This window comes from Peromyscus californicus, unplaced genomic scaffold (genome assembly GCF_007827085.1).
Source record: "Peromyscus californicus insignis strain IS unplaced genomic scaffold, ASM782708v3 Scaffold_20__1_contigs__length_68692818, whole genome shotgun sequence".
NCBI lineage: Eukaryota > Metazoa > Chordata > Mammalia > Rodentia > Cricetidae > Peromyscus > Peromyscus californicus.
The window spans coordinates 3,629,503-3,648,494 of NW_026294503.1; the positions used below are offsets into that span (position 1 = coordinate 3,629,503).

An 18,992-nucleotide genomic window follows, 5' to 3' on the forward strand; every position below is an offset into this window, starting at 1 on the left:
AATTCAAGCAATTTGTTGAAGTTGGATCAAAGCTTGTTTTTTATTCCACGTGGCCAGCGGCCTTCTAAAATGTACCTGTTCTCCTACTTCACCACTAGGTGTCTCAGCAGCCTAGGATTTGGGAAATGAAGCCGAAACCGTTGGGGATAGATGGGAGCCCAGATATGCTCCCTCTCCCCGAAAAACCACAGGCTTTGTCTGCTGTTGTCGTTCTCATCTTTCCTGTACCCCAAAATGCCTGCTTCAAAACTTTGGAAATTATTCACGCAACCACAGATCGCCTGGCTTACTGTACTGACCCAACAGTTGACTGATGGCCCAAACGAACCTTTTTGATGCTCACTTAAAAACAAAACAAAAAGCAGGTCCTGATAAAGGGCTCAGAACTCTTTTATCTACAAATGAAAACGTCCAAGGTCAGAGAACGACTTAGTTAAGGCAGCTGTCCTCATCCGTTCATGTGCGATGTCTTACCATCAGTCAACCTTGAGTTCTTAAGACATGTCAAAGTAAGGCGGGCTTCCAAGTAACTAAGCCTCTCATCTTTGCCTCTAAAGTTCATGCCAGGGTACAACCACTTAAAGAGAAAAACCTGAGCAATCAACCGAGCGGCGCAGCAGCGCCCCGACGGCTGCGGCTGGACGGGACAGGCGGCATGCGGGGAGGGTCAGCCACTGGGGACGTCTCGCCGGGCGGCAGCCGCGCCCCGGCCTTCCTCCTCCGCTATCGTGGACGTGGGGGCCTCCCCGATTCCGGGCCTGACCGCCCCGGAGCTGCCGCGCCGTCTGCTGCGGGCGGGGCTAACGGTCGTCACCCTGGCGTGCGGGGAGGAGGGGAGCGGGCGGGCGGGCGGGCGCACCTGGGCCGCGCCGCCCACCTGGGGCCGGCCGCCGCAGGGTCCCGGGCCACCCTGCCCGCCCCGTGGACGCCGCCCTCCCCTCCCTCGGTCCCGCGCCCCGCCCCGCCCCGCCCCGCCCCGTGGACGCCGCCCTCCCCTCCCTCGGTCCCGCGGCCCGCCCCGCCCCGCCCCGCCCCGCCCCGCCGGGCCCCAGCGCTCTGCCCCGCCCAGCATCACTCGGTGCCCCCCGAGGGATCCGCCTGTTAGAAACCGTGCGGCGCTGGGGATCGTCACTGGAAACGTTTCTCCAGACGTTCAGTGTCAACGCAGCCTGCCAACCGAACTGCCTTTGGATGGTAAAGTCATAAACATCCACAGCATGACTGACTTCCTCACTACGTGATTTGGGGGTAAGAGAGAGGCAGAGGTCTCAGCGAGTCCAGGCTGGCCTCAAACTTAACTTGCTAGGTAGCCAAGGCTGCCCCGGAACTCCTGATCCTCCTGCCTCCATCTCCCAAGTGGTAGGATTACAGGGGTGCCCCCACCACCCCCTCATTTTTTTTTTATGTTTGTTTTGAGACAGTGTCAGGTGTAGTCCAGGCCGGACTTGAACTTGTGATCCTCCTCACTCTGCCCACCGCCCCCCACCCCCATGTACTGGGATTATAGGCATGTGCCACCACACCTGGCTAATGATTTTTTAAAATAGTTCTTTTATATTTTCGGCCTTGTTTCTACAACAAACAAACATAGATCTTGTGAAAAGAAAAAAAAAAAACTGTGAGGCACAGGCCCACAGTCTCTGCAGTGAGGAGGCAGAGCCAACCGCAGGATTCCCATAGAGACCAGCTCTGTATGCACACCAAGTTTCAGGCCAGCCTGGGCTACATAGCCACTGTCTTGAAAAACCATCCAAACAAAAGTTATGAATAATAAGAGAGATCCGCTCCTTGTTTTCAGACATTCCTTTTTAGGGACAGAAACATCCAAGAGCCTCTGATGCCAAACACATTTAAAGGCCTGATTTTCATTCACTGTTTCCTGAGTGCAGAATGGAGGCCAGGCACAGACCTGTCACCCTGGGTCGCTTCTAGCCGCTCTGCTTTGGGGACCTGTCTTCCGAGGCCCACACCAGTGAGACCTCCCACCTAGGTGCTTCACCGTCCCCAGGTTAACATAGTCCTCACTCAGGACCTGGCTGCCGCCTTTCAGCCACAGACAGCCACTTTACACCCTCTCCTCTGAGGATGTTTCTCGGCCTGGATGCCCCTTAGGCATTGCGAAAATAGGCGCCGCGTATCTAAACTCAAACTCACAAATATTAAGCTCAAACTGCATGCTAGCTACTCCTGCACGGACGATAGGGCACAGCCTGCTAACGAGGCTGGCTCGCAGAACAGGTGAGACCCTCCCTCCCCGGGGCTCGGGCAGGTGATAACCATTATTAAAGCTCAGGTAAAATTTGATGGCTCAGCTGTGAAGAGCACTTGCTACTCTTCCAAAGGACCCAGGTTTGGTTCCCAGCACCCATATCACACTTAAAGCTGCCCGTAACTGTGGCTCCAGGGGATCTGACACCCTTTTCCGACCTCTGTAGGCACCTGCACACACATGTCATATACTCACACAGACACATTTAAAAATGTTTAAAATCGCTGTGCTTGTGGTAATGACTCTTCGTGTACATTTTCCCGTAAATAAAGATGCTGAGGTGTGGGCAATTTGACTCCCTAATTAGCAGCCCTGATTGTCCTGAGCTAAAGGACTGGCAGGCAGAGCCACGTCCATGCCAACATCAGCCATTCTGAGCACTCCACCAGTGCTCTGAGAAATCTACACAACCGTCTCTGCTAATGCTCCGGCTTCTGCAGAGGCAGCCTCGCGGTTCCAGTTTTTGCTACACTTTTTGCTATCCCAAGCCTTAGTGACCCCTCAATGACCCTAAAATCATCCCATTTTGGCCAGAGGAGTAGTACTTCCCCCAGTGATCCAGCAGAGAGACACCTTTGACCTGGTATAAAAGGGCAATACTGTATTTGCAGTACACACCCCTCCTCTGGCTGTATGAGCAGGCTATTTGATTTACTTGGTGAGTTGCCTAGGAAACACCCTGATATGATGCCTCCCCTGCTCTTGAGATGTTAGGCCCAATAAAAGTCCTCTTGCCTGTTTCTATTTTTTATTCATCTATTTTAAATTTTTTAAGATTGTGTGTGTGTGTGTGTGTGTGTGTGTGTGCACGCACATGAGAGCACACTTGCTTTTGCATGCATGTGAAGGTCACAGTAAAGCCTGACAGCTTACTCTTTCCTCTGAGTGTGTGGGTCCCAGGGCCTGAACTCCATTTGTTAGCCTTGGCGATAAGCACCTGAATAGTGCAGGCTGACAGGAAGGAAGTGGCATGAGGTAAGAAGTGCCGAGCATGGCAAGGTGGCTGACTGCTTGGCAGCTGGAAAAGGGTCGGCTGAAGAGCTCCGGAGCGCAGCTGGGGCGGGCGGGGAAGTAGAGAGGGTGGGAGCAGAGAGACTGGGTGGACCCAGGCCTGGAAAGAGTCAGAGAATAGAAACCGTAGGCCCTGGTGGCCGAAGAGCTCCAGAGAGCCGGCAGGACTTTAGGGCAAGGGTCTCTGATACCTGGATCCCGAGAATTATATCACTGGCCACCTGTCAAGGACTCAGGAGTCCAGACTTTCTAGTCCTAAGCCGAAGCTGTAACATTTGCAGAGCTGATTGATGGTCCTGGTACCCTTGGCTTCATAAGAACCATAGAGCAAAGGGTGAGGCACCCGAGGCTTTCACAAGAGCGAACACTGGAGGGCGCCACTTGCTGCTCTCCCTGGTCTGCCATTGCTGCTCAGGTCTGGAGAGCTAGACATGCTGCAAAGTGTTTTTGCCACTTACAGTTTCGATCTGGGTAGAGCAAGAAGCCCCCGTCAGCCTACTGGTAACAGTGGCTGGCACAGGACAGGACGGCACTATAATGTCATAGCAGCAGTGGCACAAAGAGCCAACTAACTCCACTTGAGGAGAGTACGGTGCTGACTTGTAAGCACCCACCAGGTGGATTTTGATGGGTGGGTAGCAATTAAAGGCAGATAACAGGGAATTCCAAATTTAACAAGCAAGAGCAGCTTGTTAGACACATTAGAAAAGCTGTCCATCACTCACTACAGACTATTACAGAGAGTGCTTTCCTCTGAGGACTCTCAGGAAGTTGAGCGAGCTAGACGGCATGTCTCAGGCTGAGTGAGAAAACAGCTGAGAGAGTCAGCCCCTGGATACCCAGTCTGCAGAAGATGAGCTATTCACCCGCAGCCGCCTCAAACAAGTGACGGGGCTACAGAATTAGACAGAGAACAGCCAGGGATGCCGGACCTCCAAGGCAAGGCCAGGTGGGGTCCCTGCCATCAGCTGAAAGACACTTCCGAGGAAAGTGTCATGAGCAACAACATCAGCAAAGTCGGAGCTGAAGGAGCGAGGCAGAATATGAAAGACTAGATTTTATTGCCAGCTGCACGTCACCTGAAATGATGTAACGCCTTGTTTTTTCTGATACTGTGGAGATGTAGTTTTTTAAATCTAAAAATCAACAAAAAGCATGTTTATTACTTAAAAAACAATTTATAACCAGCATGGTGGTGCACATCTTTAATCCCAGCATTTGGGAGGCAGAGGCAGACACAGGCAGATTTCTTATGAATTTGAGGCCAACCTGATCTACACAGTGAGTTCCAGACCAGCCAAATCTACATATTGAGAGTTGATGATGATGATGGTGATGATGTAATGTTACAGCTGGGAACCATGGCACAGTGGCTGAAAGGGCAGGAGAACAGCGCTTGAGAAGTGGGGACATTATGTCTCAAGAGTTGTGGATGATTGTTAAGACAGGTTTCCTGCAGGCAATGCAGAGCATCTTAGAAAAACGGGTGCATAGAATAGAGGACAGAATGAAAAGAAGTGAGGGAGACCAGTAGAGAGCTGCTGTGTTACTCGGGAAGACCGCTAGTGGGGGTAGTGAGCAACCTGGACCAACATGCTCCGTCAGCAGAATCAACAGCATGGGGGTGGGGGTGGGGGTAACAGAACTGCCTTTGAGGGAAATGTGATATTAATATAATGTTGAGGAGGTACCTGTACAGTTTAAGGGGCCAATGAACTCATGACACATACGACACTTGGTGTTCCCCCACACTTCCACGTACAATAAACGGTACTCTCGGGTCTCTTCAAATAAAGTCTTTGTTCTAGCCATTTCATCCTGCTTTGCTCAGAACTGACAGTCCTTCCCTCTGCAGCACTTCCCAGGTATCGTCTTCTAAAATTCAGTCACCTAGAGTCGGGGATGGAGCTCAGTTGGTGGAGTGTTTGCCTAGCATGCACGAAGCCCTGGGTTAACCCAGCATACCCCAGACAGCACTGGTGTAAACTCAGCATCTGGGAGGGAGGCAGGAGGACCACAAGTGCAAAATCACCAGCTAGATAGATTTGAGGTCAGTTTAGGATGCATGAGCACACCCCCAAACAAAGAGGATGATGTGGTAGTTTGAATGTAATTGCCCCCATAAGCTCATCGGGAACGACACTATGAAGAGATGTGGCTTTGTTGGAGGAAGTGTCTCTGTGGAGTCAGACTTGGAGGTCTCATATATGCTCAAGACACACCCAGTGTCACAGTTCATTTCCTGTTGCCTTCACTTCCTGTTGAATTATCAACTCCTTCTCCAGCACCATGTCTGCCTGCATACCACCATGTCCCATCATAATGATAATGGACTAAACTCCTGAAACTGTAAGCCACCCCAATTAAATGTTTTCCTTTATAAGAGTTGCTGTGGTCATGGTGTCTCTTCACAGCAATAGAAACCCTAACTAGACAAATGATATATGTTATAATCATGAAGATAGTTTTCCCTGGGGTGAGGCTTATCCACTGAATTCTAGATGTGATGACACCAGCAATTTCCCCAAATATGAGAAACTCTGCTGCATAAATTCATGGTAGTTGTGGACTTCATTCATACTCTCCTTTGAAAATAAAGGATGTAATCTACTTTTTTTTTTTTTTTTTTTCGTTTTTCGAGACAGGGTTTCTCTGTGTAGCTTTGCGCCTTTCCTGGGACTCGCTTGGTAGCCCAGGCTGGCCTCGAACTCACAGAGATCCACCTGTCTCTGCCTCCCGAGTGCTGGGATTAAAGGCGTGCGCCACCACCGCCTGGCCGTAATCTACTTATTTTAATTTCTCCACCCCAATGTAAACAAAGAAGGACTTTTTGTTTATGGCTAAAAATATCCAAATAACCACTGTATTGCTATTTTTCAAATTTAAAAACGCTTATTTACTTATTTTTCAGGAGACATTTTATTACAAGTGAAGAAAACTGAGTTCCCCAGAAGCAGGCACGGTGGCTCCGATGTTCCCCAGAAGCAGGCACTGTGGCTCCAGTGTTCCCCAGAACATGGGAGGTGGAGAAGGATGAGAAGTACAAGGCCCTCCTCGGCTACATAGCAAGGTTTGAGGCACCAGTGAATCATCTTGCTGGCCCTGGTATATTCCTTATCTATCGCATCTTTTGCTCTTGGATCTCTTTTCTTGGATCAGGCTCCCATGATAGAATTCTACCTACTTGGTTCCCACAAGATCTAATTTCTTTTGAGGCTCATTCAATAAAACACCATGAATTTTTTCCCAGTGACCTCTACATTCAAGCGATGCAGAAATTGTTATCATTAAGCATAAAAGAAATTCAGAGGTTCACAGGAAAAATGGCAACTTGTTTCACTATAACCATTTTATAAAGGGTTAAAAGCCTCAGGATGGAAGGACAACCAGCTTCACTAGGAGAGAGCCATGAAGTGATTTCTGGCATGTGATGAATGTTCAAAGAGTCAGTTTAATGTTGTAATTGAAAACAGGGTAGCATCTGTAGGGTATGTTCCATGGTGTTACAGTTGCTGCTAATAGAGTGTTGGGTTGGGAACTAGCACCAATGTGAACTATTATGGAAATACTAGATCTCTTTACTGAGACTAGGCACCACCATCCTGTAGATTCACACGGTACATTTATGATCAACATGTGGTGATCCATTCTAACCTTCATACCTGTTTTGTGATAAAAAAAAAAATTTGGTATGTAAACAGATTTAGAATCCAGGAAAAAGCTATGCTTAATAGTGCATACTTGATATCTCAGCACTGGGAGACAGAGGCAGGAGGATTTGTGAATTCCAGGCTAGCCAGGCTACATAGCAAGACTGTATAAGAAAAAAACACCCATTCATGCCTGGTTGTGGTGGTGCTCACTTTTGATCCCAGGGCGTGGGAGCAGAGGCAGGCAGACCTCTGAATTCAAAGCCAGCTTGATCTACAGAGAGAGTTCCAGGATGGCCAGAGCTACACAGAGAAACCCTGCCTCGAAAAACAGAAAGAAAAAAGAGGGAGGGAGGGAGGGAGGGAGGGAGGGAGGGAGGGAAGGAAGGAAGGAAGGAAGGAAGGAAGGAAGGAAGGAAGGAAGGAAGGAAGGAAGGGAAGAAAGAAAAATGCAAGAGCTGGAGAGGCCGCCCAGCGTTTAAGGGCACTTGCTGTTCTTGCAGAGGACCAAATTCAGTTCCCAACACCTATGAGGGCAGCTTCTGATGTCTGTAACTCCAGTCCAGGGGATCCAACGACTCTTCGGGTCTGACACTAATACACACACACAACTTAAAATAACAACAAAATCTTAAAATCCAAGATGTCTTGCAAGTGTGAAAGTCTCACATCCTCGATAGCGGTGGTTTTCACCTAGTATTTATTGACAGATGCCTGATGTGCACATTTGATTACCTCTCCCTTTTGCTGAGACTTTGTAACATGGTTGAGGGTCAAAACAGGCTGTTCTTCTGTGTGTAGAGGAAGAAGCTGAGTACTACTGTTTTCCTGAAGATTTCCTTTTTAAAAAATTACCGCTGTGAGCCCATGCAGGTTAAGCAGGCATTTTACTACTGAGTCCTGAAAATTTTTTGACATCTAGGAAGATGTCAGCCTGGGAAGAACTGGAAATTTCTCAAGCTGGTCTGTGGATACCACAGGTTTGAACTCCTAGAAATAAAAGGCAAAGCTCAAAGTTCTCCATTTGGTGGATGGAGAATGGGAAGTACAGCCTACTAAGATGCCAGGATGTGCATTGGGAGAGAACCCTATTATTTAATGTGACTTTTGTAAAAGAATTGATTGAATATAAGTGACCTGAACTAAACAGATATGTTTTACTGAATTAAATGTTTGATCTTTGAGAGCACACACACTTTCTACTGAACTGTCACTTTCTTCCTGTGTGAACACAGGTAGGAGGAGCCGACGCCACCGACTGGTGGGAGTAATTGATGGAGCTGCTCATAAGAAAGCCTTTGCTTCCAAAACGGAGGGAGATGGCAGGCGGTGTGGTTTGCACGGGTTATCTCTGCACAGAGGAGGCAAAAGGGCAGGACTGTGCGAGTTTAAGGCTAGCAACACAGAGTACCCTTTCTCTACCTTTCCACTCCCTAAAATAGAGTGGAAAAGGAGTGACAGGAGGGAACTGGAAATTGAAAAAACAGACGAAAAACAAAACAAAAAAACCCAGCCGCACAGGTGTTGAACAAGTTGAAAGCCGCAATGTAGAAGTGTCTAACTCGTGAAAATGACTGCTAGGGTCGCCCGTTCGTGTTTGCCCGGGCAACGGCTCCTTCAGGATTCCAACAGCGCATGTCACCTGGGTTCCTGCTCTGTGTGCCCTGAGAGAAGCACAAACCTTGGAATAATGCTGAGCTGTGGAAACGTTTTGCTTCCGTGGGGAGAGGGGAAAATAAACACAGAACCCACGGGAATTAAGTGGGAAGGAAACACTATACCGGTCTCAAACCCCAGCGCACGGGGCTCCTCCGATTTGCCGCGATCGGAACTTCAGGGCGGAAGGGGCGGGGCTCCGGTGCGTCATAAGGCCGCGCCGGAAGCTGACGAGCAGCGCCGGTAGTGAGTCTGCTTCTGAGGGCCGGAAAGAGGTTTTGCGTGCATATAGAACCTTTTTGACCTGCCGAGGTAAGAGATCGGCGACTGAGGACTTTGAACGTAGACTGGGGGCAAAAACTGGAGAGACACGTGGTTTTAAAAAGTTCCCGGGTGGCCGGGAGAGGTGGCACACGCCTGCCATCTGAGCGCTTGGGAAGCAGAGGCAGGAGAATGCCGCCTTCAGCGAGCACCTTGATTTTGAGGTTAGCTTAGGCTATAAAGTGAGTTCCAGGCCAACCTGAGCTGCAAAGTGAAGATTCTCCCAAAGACCAAATACGTAAATAAATAATTAATGAAAAGCTCCCCTGTGGAGTTAGTGTTGGGAGAGGCTTTGATGTCTGAATCCCTTTGCTTCTTAGTAGTGGGGTGATACTGGGCTCACAAACCCGTTCTTAGCCTCAGTTTCTTCGTGTGTAAAGAGTGATCCCCTCCAGGATCTTGAACAGTGGAGTAAACATTCATAATGTATTTAATGTTGAGAATGTGTTTCATCGTTCAGACCCAGCCCACAGTCTGGGGGGGATTTTACTCCCCGCTGTAATGCTGGGGTTTGATCTTCGAGCCTCTGCATGTCGAGAAAACATTTTATTCTCAAATTTTTCTTTTCAGCCCAGGAATCAGGACCTTGTATAGCTTCTGGGAAAATGGGGCCTGGTTGGTTTTGTGCAAAAGCCCTGTTATTCAGTCTTTGACTCTGATTTCAGGCACTAACAATGGACACTCAGAAAGACGTTCAGCCCCCAAAGCAGCAGCCGATGATATATATTTGTGGAGGTAAGATTAACATTTAAGCCGGGCAGTGGTGGCACACGCCTTTAATCCCAGCACTCGGGAGGCAGAGCCAGGCGGATCTCTGTGAGTTCGAGGCCAGCCTGGGCTACCAAGTGAGTTCCAGGAAAAGGCGCAAAGCTACACAGAGAAACCCTGTCTCGAAAAACCAAAAAAAAAAAAAAACATTTAAGTAAGAATGTTTTACTTAAACTTTCCTTACATGAGTACTAATCTTTAAAGTTACAAGTGAAGCATTTTAGCCGGGCAGTGGTGGTGCACGCCTTTAACCCCAGCACGTGGGAGGCAGAGACAAGCAGATCGTTGTGAATTCCAGTGGAGCACTTTAGCAGTCATTAATTTAAAAATCCCTCATTAAGATTCGTCCTTTCATCAGGACAAGGAGCACTGCCAACAGCTCTCTTCTTTCCTCGTGGTCTGTTTAGTAATAAAAAGGCACTTGGCTGCCTTGGGTGCTCTGGCTTGCTCCTGAAGAAATCCCTGGTTATATTCCGTTCCCTGTAGTGTTTCTCTTTCAGGCATTGAATAAACATGTTTTATTTCCTAGAGTGTCACACCGAAAATGAAATAAAGTCCAGGGATCCAATCAGATGCAGAGAATGTGGATACAGAATAATGTACAAGAAGAGGACTAAAAGATGTATCCTTTTGACTATGCTTTCTAAATGTAAGGGGAAAATAATATTTGAGTTGATAAAAACTAAGTTCTGGTAACAGTAGTAATAACTTTTGGATTATTTATTTATTTATTTATTTATTTATTTATTTATTTTATTTTTTTTTTTGGTTTTTCGAGACAGGGTTTCTCTGTGTAGCTTTGCGCCGTTCCTGGAACTCGCTTTGGAGACCAGGCTGGCCTTGAACTCACAGAGATCCGCCTGGCTCTGCCTCCCGAGTGCTGGGATTAAAGGCGTGCGCCACCACCGCCCGGCTGGATTATTTATTTTTAAGCAGATTGAACATGGATTTATTAAGGAAGAGTGAGAAAGAACTGAGAATGTAGGAGGCTCGAAAGGAGGTATATCTAGATTAATTATTGTAATAGGATTTATTTTTCCCTAAACTTGAGGGTAGAGGCAGGAAGAGCTTTCTGAGTTCCAGGCAGGCCAGAGCTACTTAGTGAGACCCAGTCTCAAAAAAACAAAACAAAAAAAAAAACACAGGTGGCACACACTTTTAATCCCAGCACTTGGGAGGCAGAGCCAGGCGGATCTCTGTGAGTTCGAGGCCAGCCTGGTCTACAGAGTGAGATCCAGGACAGGCACCAAAACTACACAGAGAAACCCTGTCTTGAAAAACCAAAAACAAAACAAAACAAAAACAAATGGGGTCTGGAGAGATGGGTCAGCAGGTAAGGGCATTGGCTGCTCTTCAAAGGACCTGGGTTCTGTTTCTAGCACCAACAAGATTGCTCATGACCATCTGTAACTCCAGTTCCAGGGGGTCTGATCCCTTTTTCTGACTTCCACCTGTACAAGGGACCCAAATGATGCACATATGTACATTCAGGCAAAAGCACTCACACGCATAAAATAAACCTAAATAAATATATTTTTTAAAACTCAGTAGATAATTGTAGATTTTTTTTATTTTTAAAGTAAACATGATTAGCACTTTCATGTGTCATTCATTATGGGCTCTAAGTAATTAAAAAACTAGTTGATTTGAGTTTGCATAAATATTTTTATTTTTCAGGAATTCTTTATTTTTAGAAGTAGTCATTCTTGATTGTTAGTTTATGGATAATCTGAAGTATGCAAGAAGAAATTAATGGAGAATAGTGAGGCCTACATATTAGTCCAAATACAGAAAGGAAATTGTTTCATGGTAACTGACACAAACTCTTAAAAGTCATCATCAAGTATTTCAGTGTTTTTAAATTATTTTTATTATCTTTTAAAATTTATATTATTTTGTATCATGGAAATGAACTAATGAAAATGGAAGTTGTGCCGGGCGGTGGGGGCGCACGCCTTTAATCCCAGCACTCGGGAGGCAGAGACAGGTGGATCTCTGTGAGTTCGAGGCCAGCCTGGACTACCAAGTGAGTCCCAGGAAAGGCGCAAAGCTACACAGAGAAACCAAAAAAAAAGAAAAAAAAAAGAAAAAAGAAAATGGAAGTTGTGTACTTTATTCTTTTAATGTCTGATGGCCATAGTGAAATTCACTCTTGTTCATTTTATACCAAATAGCAAGCTTGGTGCAGAGGTGGTTACTTGGAAGCCTTAGTATTACACAATTTTAAGTACTGTTCAAAATCCTTAACTCGTTCAACAGTGGTGGTCTTTGATGCTCGATGAAACGTGGGGATTCGGGAGAGTCTTCATTCATACATTTGCCCCATTGATGTTTCTCGTACAGCTTTTGACTTAGCTTACTTAGGACAACAACTGTAAACCTCTGGTTTCATTTTAGAAATGTGATTGTATTTTGATACTTTGTATAAAGGAATTTTTGGTTTAACATATGGCTTTAATTTATTGTGCTCTTAATCTCTCACACAGTGAAGATTAAAATTGTTTCCCCAAACCACACTTTTATTCAGATTGTTTTGACCTTTTTCAATTCAGCATAGATTGTACATAGCCAGAAGAAAACGGTACATGTAAAAGGAGAATTACAAAGCCCACAGAATGACAGCCATTCTCCAGATTGTTACAGAGTCTTTCTCAGCTGAAGTCCTTGGTGTGGGAGTTCAAGTTCACCTGGAACATGTGATGATGTTTACATTTAGTGAAGCGGCCTAAGGATTATCCCAAAGCTGGAGTCTTCATCTATAAACATGCATCATTCTGTATCATTCATTCTTTATGCCCGCAATGGCCGCTGCCAGCAGACTTGTCTATACTTAAAGAGTGTATCTTGATTTGATAAAGAGTATTATCAAATTCCGTTACCGGCTGGGTGCACACCGGCTGCTTCGTTCATCTATTTTAACGAGTCTGAAATGTATTTGAAATGGAAGTAAATTTTCCACAAATGATCTCTAGTGTTTCATTCATCTGAATTGCTTAAGCCTTAATCATATTTGTATCTCCAGCACACAGTGGGGTGCCTTGCTCATTGCCAAGCTTTTAGGAAATGTCGGCTGCGTGAAGAGGGAAATTTGCCTTTCATATTCTTGTTGAAAGGACAGTAGGTAAATAAACATGGGGTGCAATGCCAAGTCTGGAATTTTAATCAAGGTTTACAGTTACGTAGGAATAAACACCACTCATCAGGAGTACAGCATAGAAACATTTTAACTCACTGTAAAACACTGAAACCAAAGGAAAGGAAGGGCAAGTCTGGCCCTCAATTCTGGTCCTGGGGAGGGCAGAAGTGGGCTGGGGCCGGCGAGGCCAATCAGCGGGTGGACAGCCGGGGTAGCCAGTGGCGGCGGAGGGCTTGGTCTCCGCCCAGCTGCGTCGAGCACCAGCTCCCAGTCGATCTCCTCCGCGTCGCTAGCTGGGCGCAGGGTGAGAGCCAGGTGAGCACCCTCGGGGCGGGGACGAAGCGGGGACCGCACCCGCACACCCGCACTGGACTGGAGCGTGCTGGACGGACTGCTAACTGCTTCAACCCGGGGGACCACAGCCCACGCCAAGGGAAGGACTCCCGACGCAGGCGCTGGCAGGTGGGTTGTAGAGCGAGCTGCTGGGCGCGTCCTAGACCGTTTTCCCGGCCTGTGGGTCCTGGAAACAGTTGCCATGGCTGGGGGATGCCAGTTCCCGTTTCTGGCAGCAGAGGGCGCCCGGCCACCTCGGTGGGAGAAGCCGGCTTTTCCCGTTACTAGGGTTACCACGAACCGCTGCAGATGGGGAAATAAGGGAAGTGGACGTGGAGCAGGATGATGGAGAATAAATCAAATCCAGCCAAGATCAAGCTTTAGAGACTTAAGACTGCCAAGAAGTATGAAAAAATTCCCTAGGGAATACATAAACCACCATTTGGAAGTTGAGAATTAACTTGAGTAATATATAATGAGGCAAGGTCTCGTGGAGCTCAACTTCACTATGTTAGTAGCTGAGGATGATCTTGAACTCCTGGCTCTCCCAAGTGCTGGCATTATGCCAGGCCCAGATAACATGCAGTAATCTTTTGTTTGTTTTGTTTTGTTTTTTTAGACACAGGGTTTCTCTGTGTAACAGTTCTGGCTGTCCTGGAACTCACTTTGTAGACGACTAGCCTCGAACTCACAGAGATCCGCCTGCCTCTGCCTCCCGAGTGCTGGAGTGCTGGGATTGAAGGCCTGGTATATGGTAATTTTAGGAAAATGTATCCTGTAGGGGGGAAAAGCAAGATAACTCTCAAAAGATTCTCAGATTTTAGAATAGTGTTCAGAATGAAATTTTCTTGGTTAGGTAAGAGACGGCTCTATCATGTTTTTTTCAATGTGTTTTATTCCAATAAAAATGCCAATGATTATGGGATATTTCCACTCAAGGAAATGTGTTTTAATCCTGTTAGATGCTCAGTTCTCTCCCACAAAAGGTTTTCCAGCCCTTTTGGAATTTTCTCTCAAGAAAACATTCTGTTTTGCACACATCAATGGAAGTTCTTCATGCTTCGCTGGAGTGTTAGCTCACTGGTTAAGAGCACTGCTGTGCTTCCAGAGGACCAGAGTTCAGTTCCCAACACCCACATCAGGTAGTACATAACGGCCTGTAACTCTAGCACCAAGGGAACTGATGCTTTCTTTTGATCTCAGTGGCTCGAGTACACGCACACACACGTAAAATTCTTCAAGTTTTCCCCCAATTCCTTTCAAATCTTCAGATTATCCTTGTGATGGAATGCATTCTTCGTTCTCAGCCTAGAGGTGAGGTATGAAAGCTACAGTCTAATTCCTTGGCTGGCTCTTATTCCAAAGTTGAAGAACTGTTATCTGTATTCTATACCTAACCAAAGCCAGCAGCAATATGGAAGAGAGGTCTACAGCCCTCGCTCTGTAAACCACACTCCCAGGGAGCAGTGATGCTGAAACAGATACTTCTGTGAATTAGACCTCTGCTCGTGAACAGCAGTAGGTTTAGAGGCAGAGCCAGGCGGATCTCTGAGTTCGAGGCCAGCCTGGTCTACAGAGCGAGATCCAGGACAGGCACCAAAACTACAGAGAGAAACCCTGTCTCAAGAAAACAAAAACAAACAAACAAAACACCCAGTAGGTTTAAGTGCAGTGGCTTTAAAAAGAAAGAAACTTTGGCAGTGGTGCCCAGCACCCCTAAGAAATGTATTTCACTTTGCCAACATGCATTTATATGTATAGACGTGAAATAGAAAATTTTATAAAACTAATGTTACATGGTACATAGGTTTTCTTTTTATTATTTTTAAGTGGGGTGAGGACTAAAGTGATTAATTGAGGCCCCATGCCTTGCTATAGGCAAGTGCTGTAGCATTGAGTGGTATTCTAGTATATTCTGTTTTCTGTTTTCTCTCTCTCTCTCTCTCTCTCTCTCTCTCTCTCTCTCTCTCTCTCTCTTTCTCTCTCTCTCTCTCTCTCAACAGTTCACTAACTACTAGTAGAATTTTCTGGAGAATACCTAAATCTAAATAAATCACAAAATTGTTTCATCCAAATGTGTGATGGTTCAGGTGTCCTTCAGAATTGATGGAGTCCAGCACGCAATGTGATGTGTCTTCTCTCTTAGCTTCTGGTCAGTCTCTGCAGGAGGAATTGCATACAGACAGTCCAGCCAATGTCCGGGCAGCACAGCTGCATCAGGAAAGCAAACAGGAGTATGAGGAGAGAGTTCCAGCCACTGCTGAACAAAGCTGGAATGATTCAGAACACACAAATGATGAGTTCATCTTTTCCATCTTTCATGTATAATTGACCTCCCAGTAAAAAAGCTAGCATTTTTTAATTGTCACAGGTTTAAGGATTTTACACAGAAAAAAAAAAAAAAGTACTTAGCAGACCTTAAAGGAGCTTGTGAATCTTGATCAATGTGATTTTTATTGCATGCTGTGACTGAACTATTGCCACAGAAATTTGTGATACATGCTGTTTGTGCTGGTCAGTTGTTTTTTGTTTGTTTTTGTCAACTTGACGCAAACTGGGGTCATCTCTGTAAGCATGGCAGCTCGGATGGAAAGGTGTCCTGGCAGCTGGAAGCCAAGGAATACCACAGTGTCACACCACACAACAAACCTCAAAAACCAAGAGAGTAGCTGCCGCCTCTGCTCCAGAAAGACACAGCAGCAAACGGAACAGGACACAAGGCTTATATAGAGTTTCTTGGGAAGGGGGTGGAACTTTTCATGGTGGAGCTTCCCAGGGTGGAGATTGGTGGGATTTCATGTCCAGAGATTGGGCTTTTTGCTCTGCAGGGTGGGGTCAGGGGCCAGCAGTTAGGGAAGTTAGAGTATTCTGTGGGTGGAACCTGGCAGTTAGAGGTGGAGAGGGGGAGCTGGCCACTCCTGTGCAGGGTGGGGGCAGGGCACAGCAGTTAGGGCAGTTAGAGTGTTCTGAGGGTGGAACCTGGCAGTTAGAGGTGGGGCGGGGGCTGGCCACTCCTGTGCAGGGTGGGGGCAGGGCACAGCAGTTAGGGCAGTTAGAGTATTCTGTGGGTGGAACCTGGACACTCGAGTGGTTTGAGGGGCTTACATTCCCCCTTTTTGTTTATTATTAATAAACAGGTCACAGGAAAGGGGCAATGTCATCACTAGACTACTTCCTGCTAGATCAGGGCATCGAAGTTCTTTGGGCAATCTTGATCGTCATCAGCAGGATGTAACCCGGTGCTGCAGGTCTCCGGCTCTGTAGCCAGAGGCTGGTAAAAGTCTGGATAGAAATCTCTTGGATCTGCAGTTGAAGAAATCTAGACAAGAAGTTTATAAGGCAGGGTGCAACTAGCAGGATTAGGAAAAGAAGGAGAAGAGGGATGAGAAGAGCAGCATCCAGTGTCATATTGGACAATCAGTGACCCAGTGGCCAGAGGCATCAAGATGTTTCTTATGTTTTGAAAGTGTCTGAAGTTGTTGGATCTTATCTTTTATAGGACTGCTAAGGGCAGCCTACATCTGGCCAACAACGATGGTGATCTCTAGTTTAATCATAGAGAAAGAAGGAATAGGGGACAGGTGTTTCAGAAGTTGATTTATGTATCACAGGGATAAGTATCTCCTTTTGGCAACCTGCTAGTGAGCAATCTCCAGACCCCACCGTACAAGTGGTCTAGTTGAACCATTAAGTATAGATTTAACAATAGCACAGAGGGGAAAGAAATCTGAAACATTTTCCATCATCCTAAGTCACTTTCTTGTACCTTCAGAACTTTCACAAACATGACACTTTCTTATACCTTCAGAACTTACTTCAGCTTTCACATGCTCAGACAACGCTTTCTTAGACCCTCAGAACTTAAGTTTCCTCAGTGCTTACTAAGTTTTCACATTCTCAGACCTTTATAACATCTGTACGTTCCCCTATGAGTACATGAATGTGCAGCTTTAATACCTTATTAAACAAGCATTGTTTTTTTTAATTCTATCATAAACCCTGTTTTTATGATTCTTTGTTTTCAGGACAGGAATTATCATACAAGAATAGAGAAGACATGCATAGGTGATAAGCCCCAGTGAAGGAGAGATGGATAGGGGAGGTACAGGGGACTGACTCAGCCTTTGACAGCCTGATGTAATTTCCTGACCCTATTAGGATGGGCTGTTGACTAGAGGCGAGGGTCTCTTGGATGACAAACATCCATATGTAAGAGCTACTCCAGATAAGTGTAGGTAAGAAGAAATAGAGAAGAAAGCAAGTTTCGATATAAGAGAATTTTGGATAATTTGTTTGTGCAGTGGCAGAAATTGCCATAATTGAAAATTGGGGGGGGGGGGGTTGTGGATTTAGCTCAGTGGTAGAGCACTTGCCTAGCAAGCGCAAGGCCCTGGGTTTGGTCCTCAGCTCCGACAAAAAAAAAAAAAGAAAGAAAGAAAAAAAGAAAATCAGGGAATGCCAGTTTTGGCCGTTTGAACTTACTAAGGCCAGAGAGAAGCTTTAATAAAATTAGAGTCTGTGGAGGAAGAGGGGAAGGGTTACAAAGTGAACTCTGCCGGAGGGAGTTTCTCTCAGCTCCAGGTGGTTTTGAAATATTAAGACATGGGCTGAAGGGAAACTACTGCTAAGTTGCTAAGTCGGAGATCCTGAGCCAAGTAGTAGGTTCCATTGGCTTTTATAACTGCGAGGATGGGGGTATTAAAGGGAGAAGTGGGGAGCAGATCTACCTGAGAGTTTGATAAGGGAAGAGGTGTGTCAGATCGTGTGGTTTGGAGGAGGAGGAGGAGGAGGAGGAGGAGGAGGAGGAGGAGGAGGAGGAGGGAGGAGGAGGAGGAAAGGAATGGCTGGTGAGCCTGGGGTCAAGCGGATGGGGGAGCAAAAGAAACAGAGGTTCCCACTTTGGCTAGGAGGTCTTTTCCCAGCAAGAGGACAGGACAGGTTGGCACCATTAGGAAGGAATGGGTAGGAGAATACTCCTCAAGATACCGCTAAGTGCTAGGGTTTGGTGAGCCTGGTAAGGCTGTCTCCTTACTCCAATAATAGAAGAATGAGGAGAGGTGGGTCCCCAGAACTTCATCAGGACCAAAGAAGTGGGCCCAGTGTCCAGAAGAAAGGAGATGAATCGCCCTGATACTGTGATAACTACTTGAGGCTCCCTGTTGGAGATGTCGGCCATCAGGCCAAGGGAGCCCAGGCCTCCTCACACGTTCATGGCCAGACCAAGGAGGTCAGATGAAGGGCGATCTGGACTTGATGTCCTCATGCCGCAAGGGACATGGGGGCAATCAACACCTCAATGGCCTTCTTGATGGCTCCTTGGACATTGTCTGGGTGGTTTACAAAGGTTCAGACAGGTCCAGGCCCAGTGACCCTCCTGACCACATTTGAAACAAGGACACCGAGGTTCTTGGGCTTTAGGAGACCAGGGAGCCTAGGCTTTTGCTTTGGTCAGCTGAGAGGCCTCAGCCATCATCAGGTATTCTTGTTTGGGGGCTCTTTCCTCTCTCCCATGGTTCACCTTGAAGGCGCAGTGAAGACTTCTGCCCGTGGAGTCAGGGGTCCTCTCCTTAGACATTGGAGTTTGGCCCTAATATCAGGGAAATTCTGAGAGAGGTAGGTCATAAGGAGTTGTTTCTGACCCGGGGGTCTCAGGATCCAGATTGGGATACTGCAAGAGGACCTTGTAAGACAGTCTAGGAATCGAGATGGGTTTTCATGCTTTTCCTGAATGACCCCTTGGACTTTTTTATAATTTACCACCTTAAGGGCAGCCTTGTGGATACTGGTCAGGAGGCAAGTTATAAATCGATTCCTAGCTAGGATGATTCCTGGGGTATTGTAATCCCAT

At 46.7% G+C, this 18,992-nt stretch overlaps 2 protein-coding genes across 4 annotated transcripts in view; both read left to right on the top strand.

The window, feature by feature from the left end:
• The first annotated feature begins 8,784 nt into the window (after positions 1–8,784).
• Positions 8,785–12,640, top strand: Polr2k (RNA polymerase II, I and III subunit K). Of its 2 annotated transcripts, none has more exons than XM_052747624.1 (4): positions 8,785–8,898; positions 9,573–9,642; positions 10,205–10,297; positions 11,935–12,640. In XM_052747624.1, exons 2-4 carry the CDS (start codon positions 9,582–9,584, stop codon positions 11,955–11,957), a joined length of 177 nt encoding a protein of 58 aa, XP_052603584.1. In that variant the 5' UTR covers positions 8,785–8,898; positions 9,573–9,581; the 3' UTR covers positions 11,958–12,640. The 2 variants fall into 2 exon arrangements, with proteins under 2 accessions (XP_052603584.1, XP_052603585.1); XM_052747625.1 differs by lacking the exon at positions 8,785–8,898 and adding an exon at positions 8,939–9,071.
• A 113-nt stretch (positions 12,641–12,753) lies between these two features.
• Spag1 (sperm associated antigen 1) overlaps positions 12,754–18,992 on the top strand; it is a 63,396-nt gene continuing 57,157 nt past the window's right edge. For both annotated transcript variants that reach the window (XM_052747620.1, XM_052747621.1), the window contains exon 1: positions 12,754–13,273. The gene's annotated coding sequence lies outside the window, so the exon portion shown is untranslated. The remainder of the gene's footprint in view (positions 13,274–18,992) is intronic.

Excerpts from the sequence above, each read along its gene's own strand:
- Polr2k (XM_052747624.1), top strand. The coding sequence starts at position 9,582 with ATGGACACTCAGAAAGACGTTCAGCCCCCAAAGCAGCAGCCGATGATA. Across the intron at positions 9,643-10,204 it reads GATGATATATATTTGTGGAG|AGTGTCACACCGAAAATGAA; the intron begins GTAAGATTAACA and ends TTTATTTCCTAG. Across the intron at positions 10,298-11,934 it reads CAAGAAGAGGACTAAAAGAT|TGGTGGTCTTTGATGCTCGA; the intron begins GTATCCTTTTGA and ends CTCGTTCAACAG.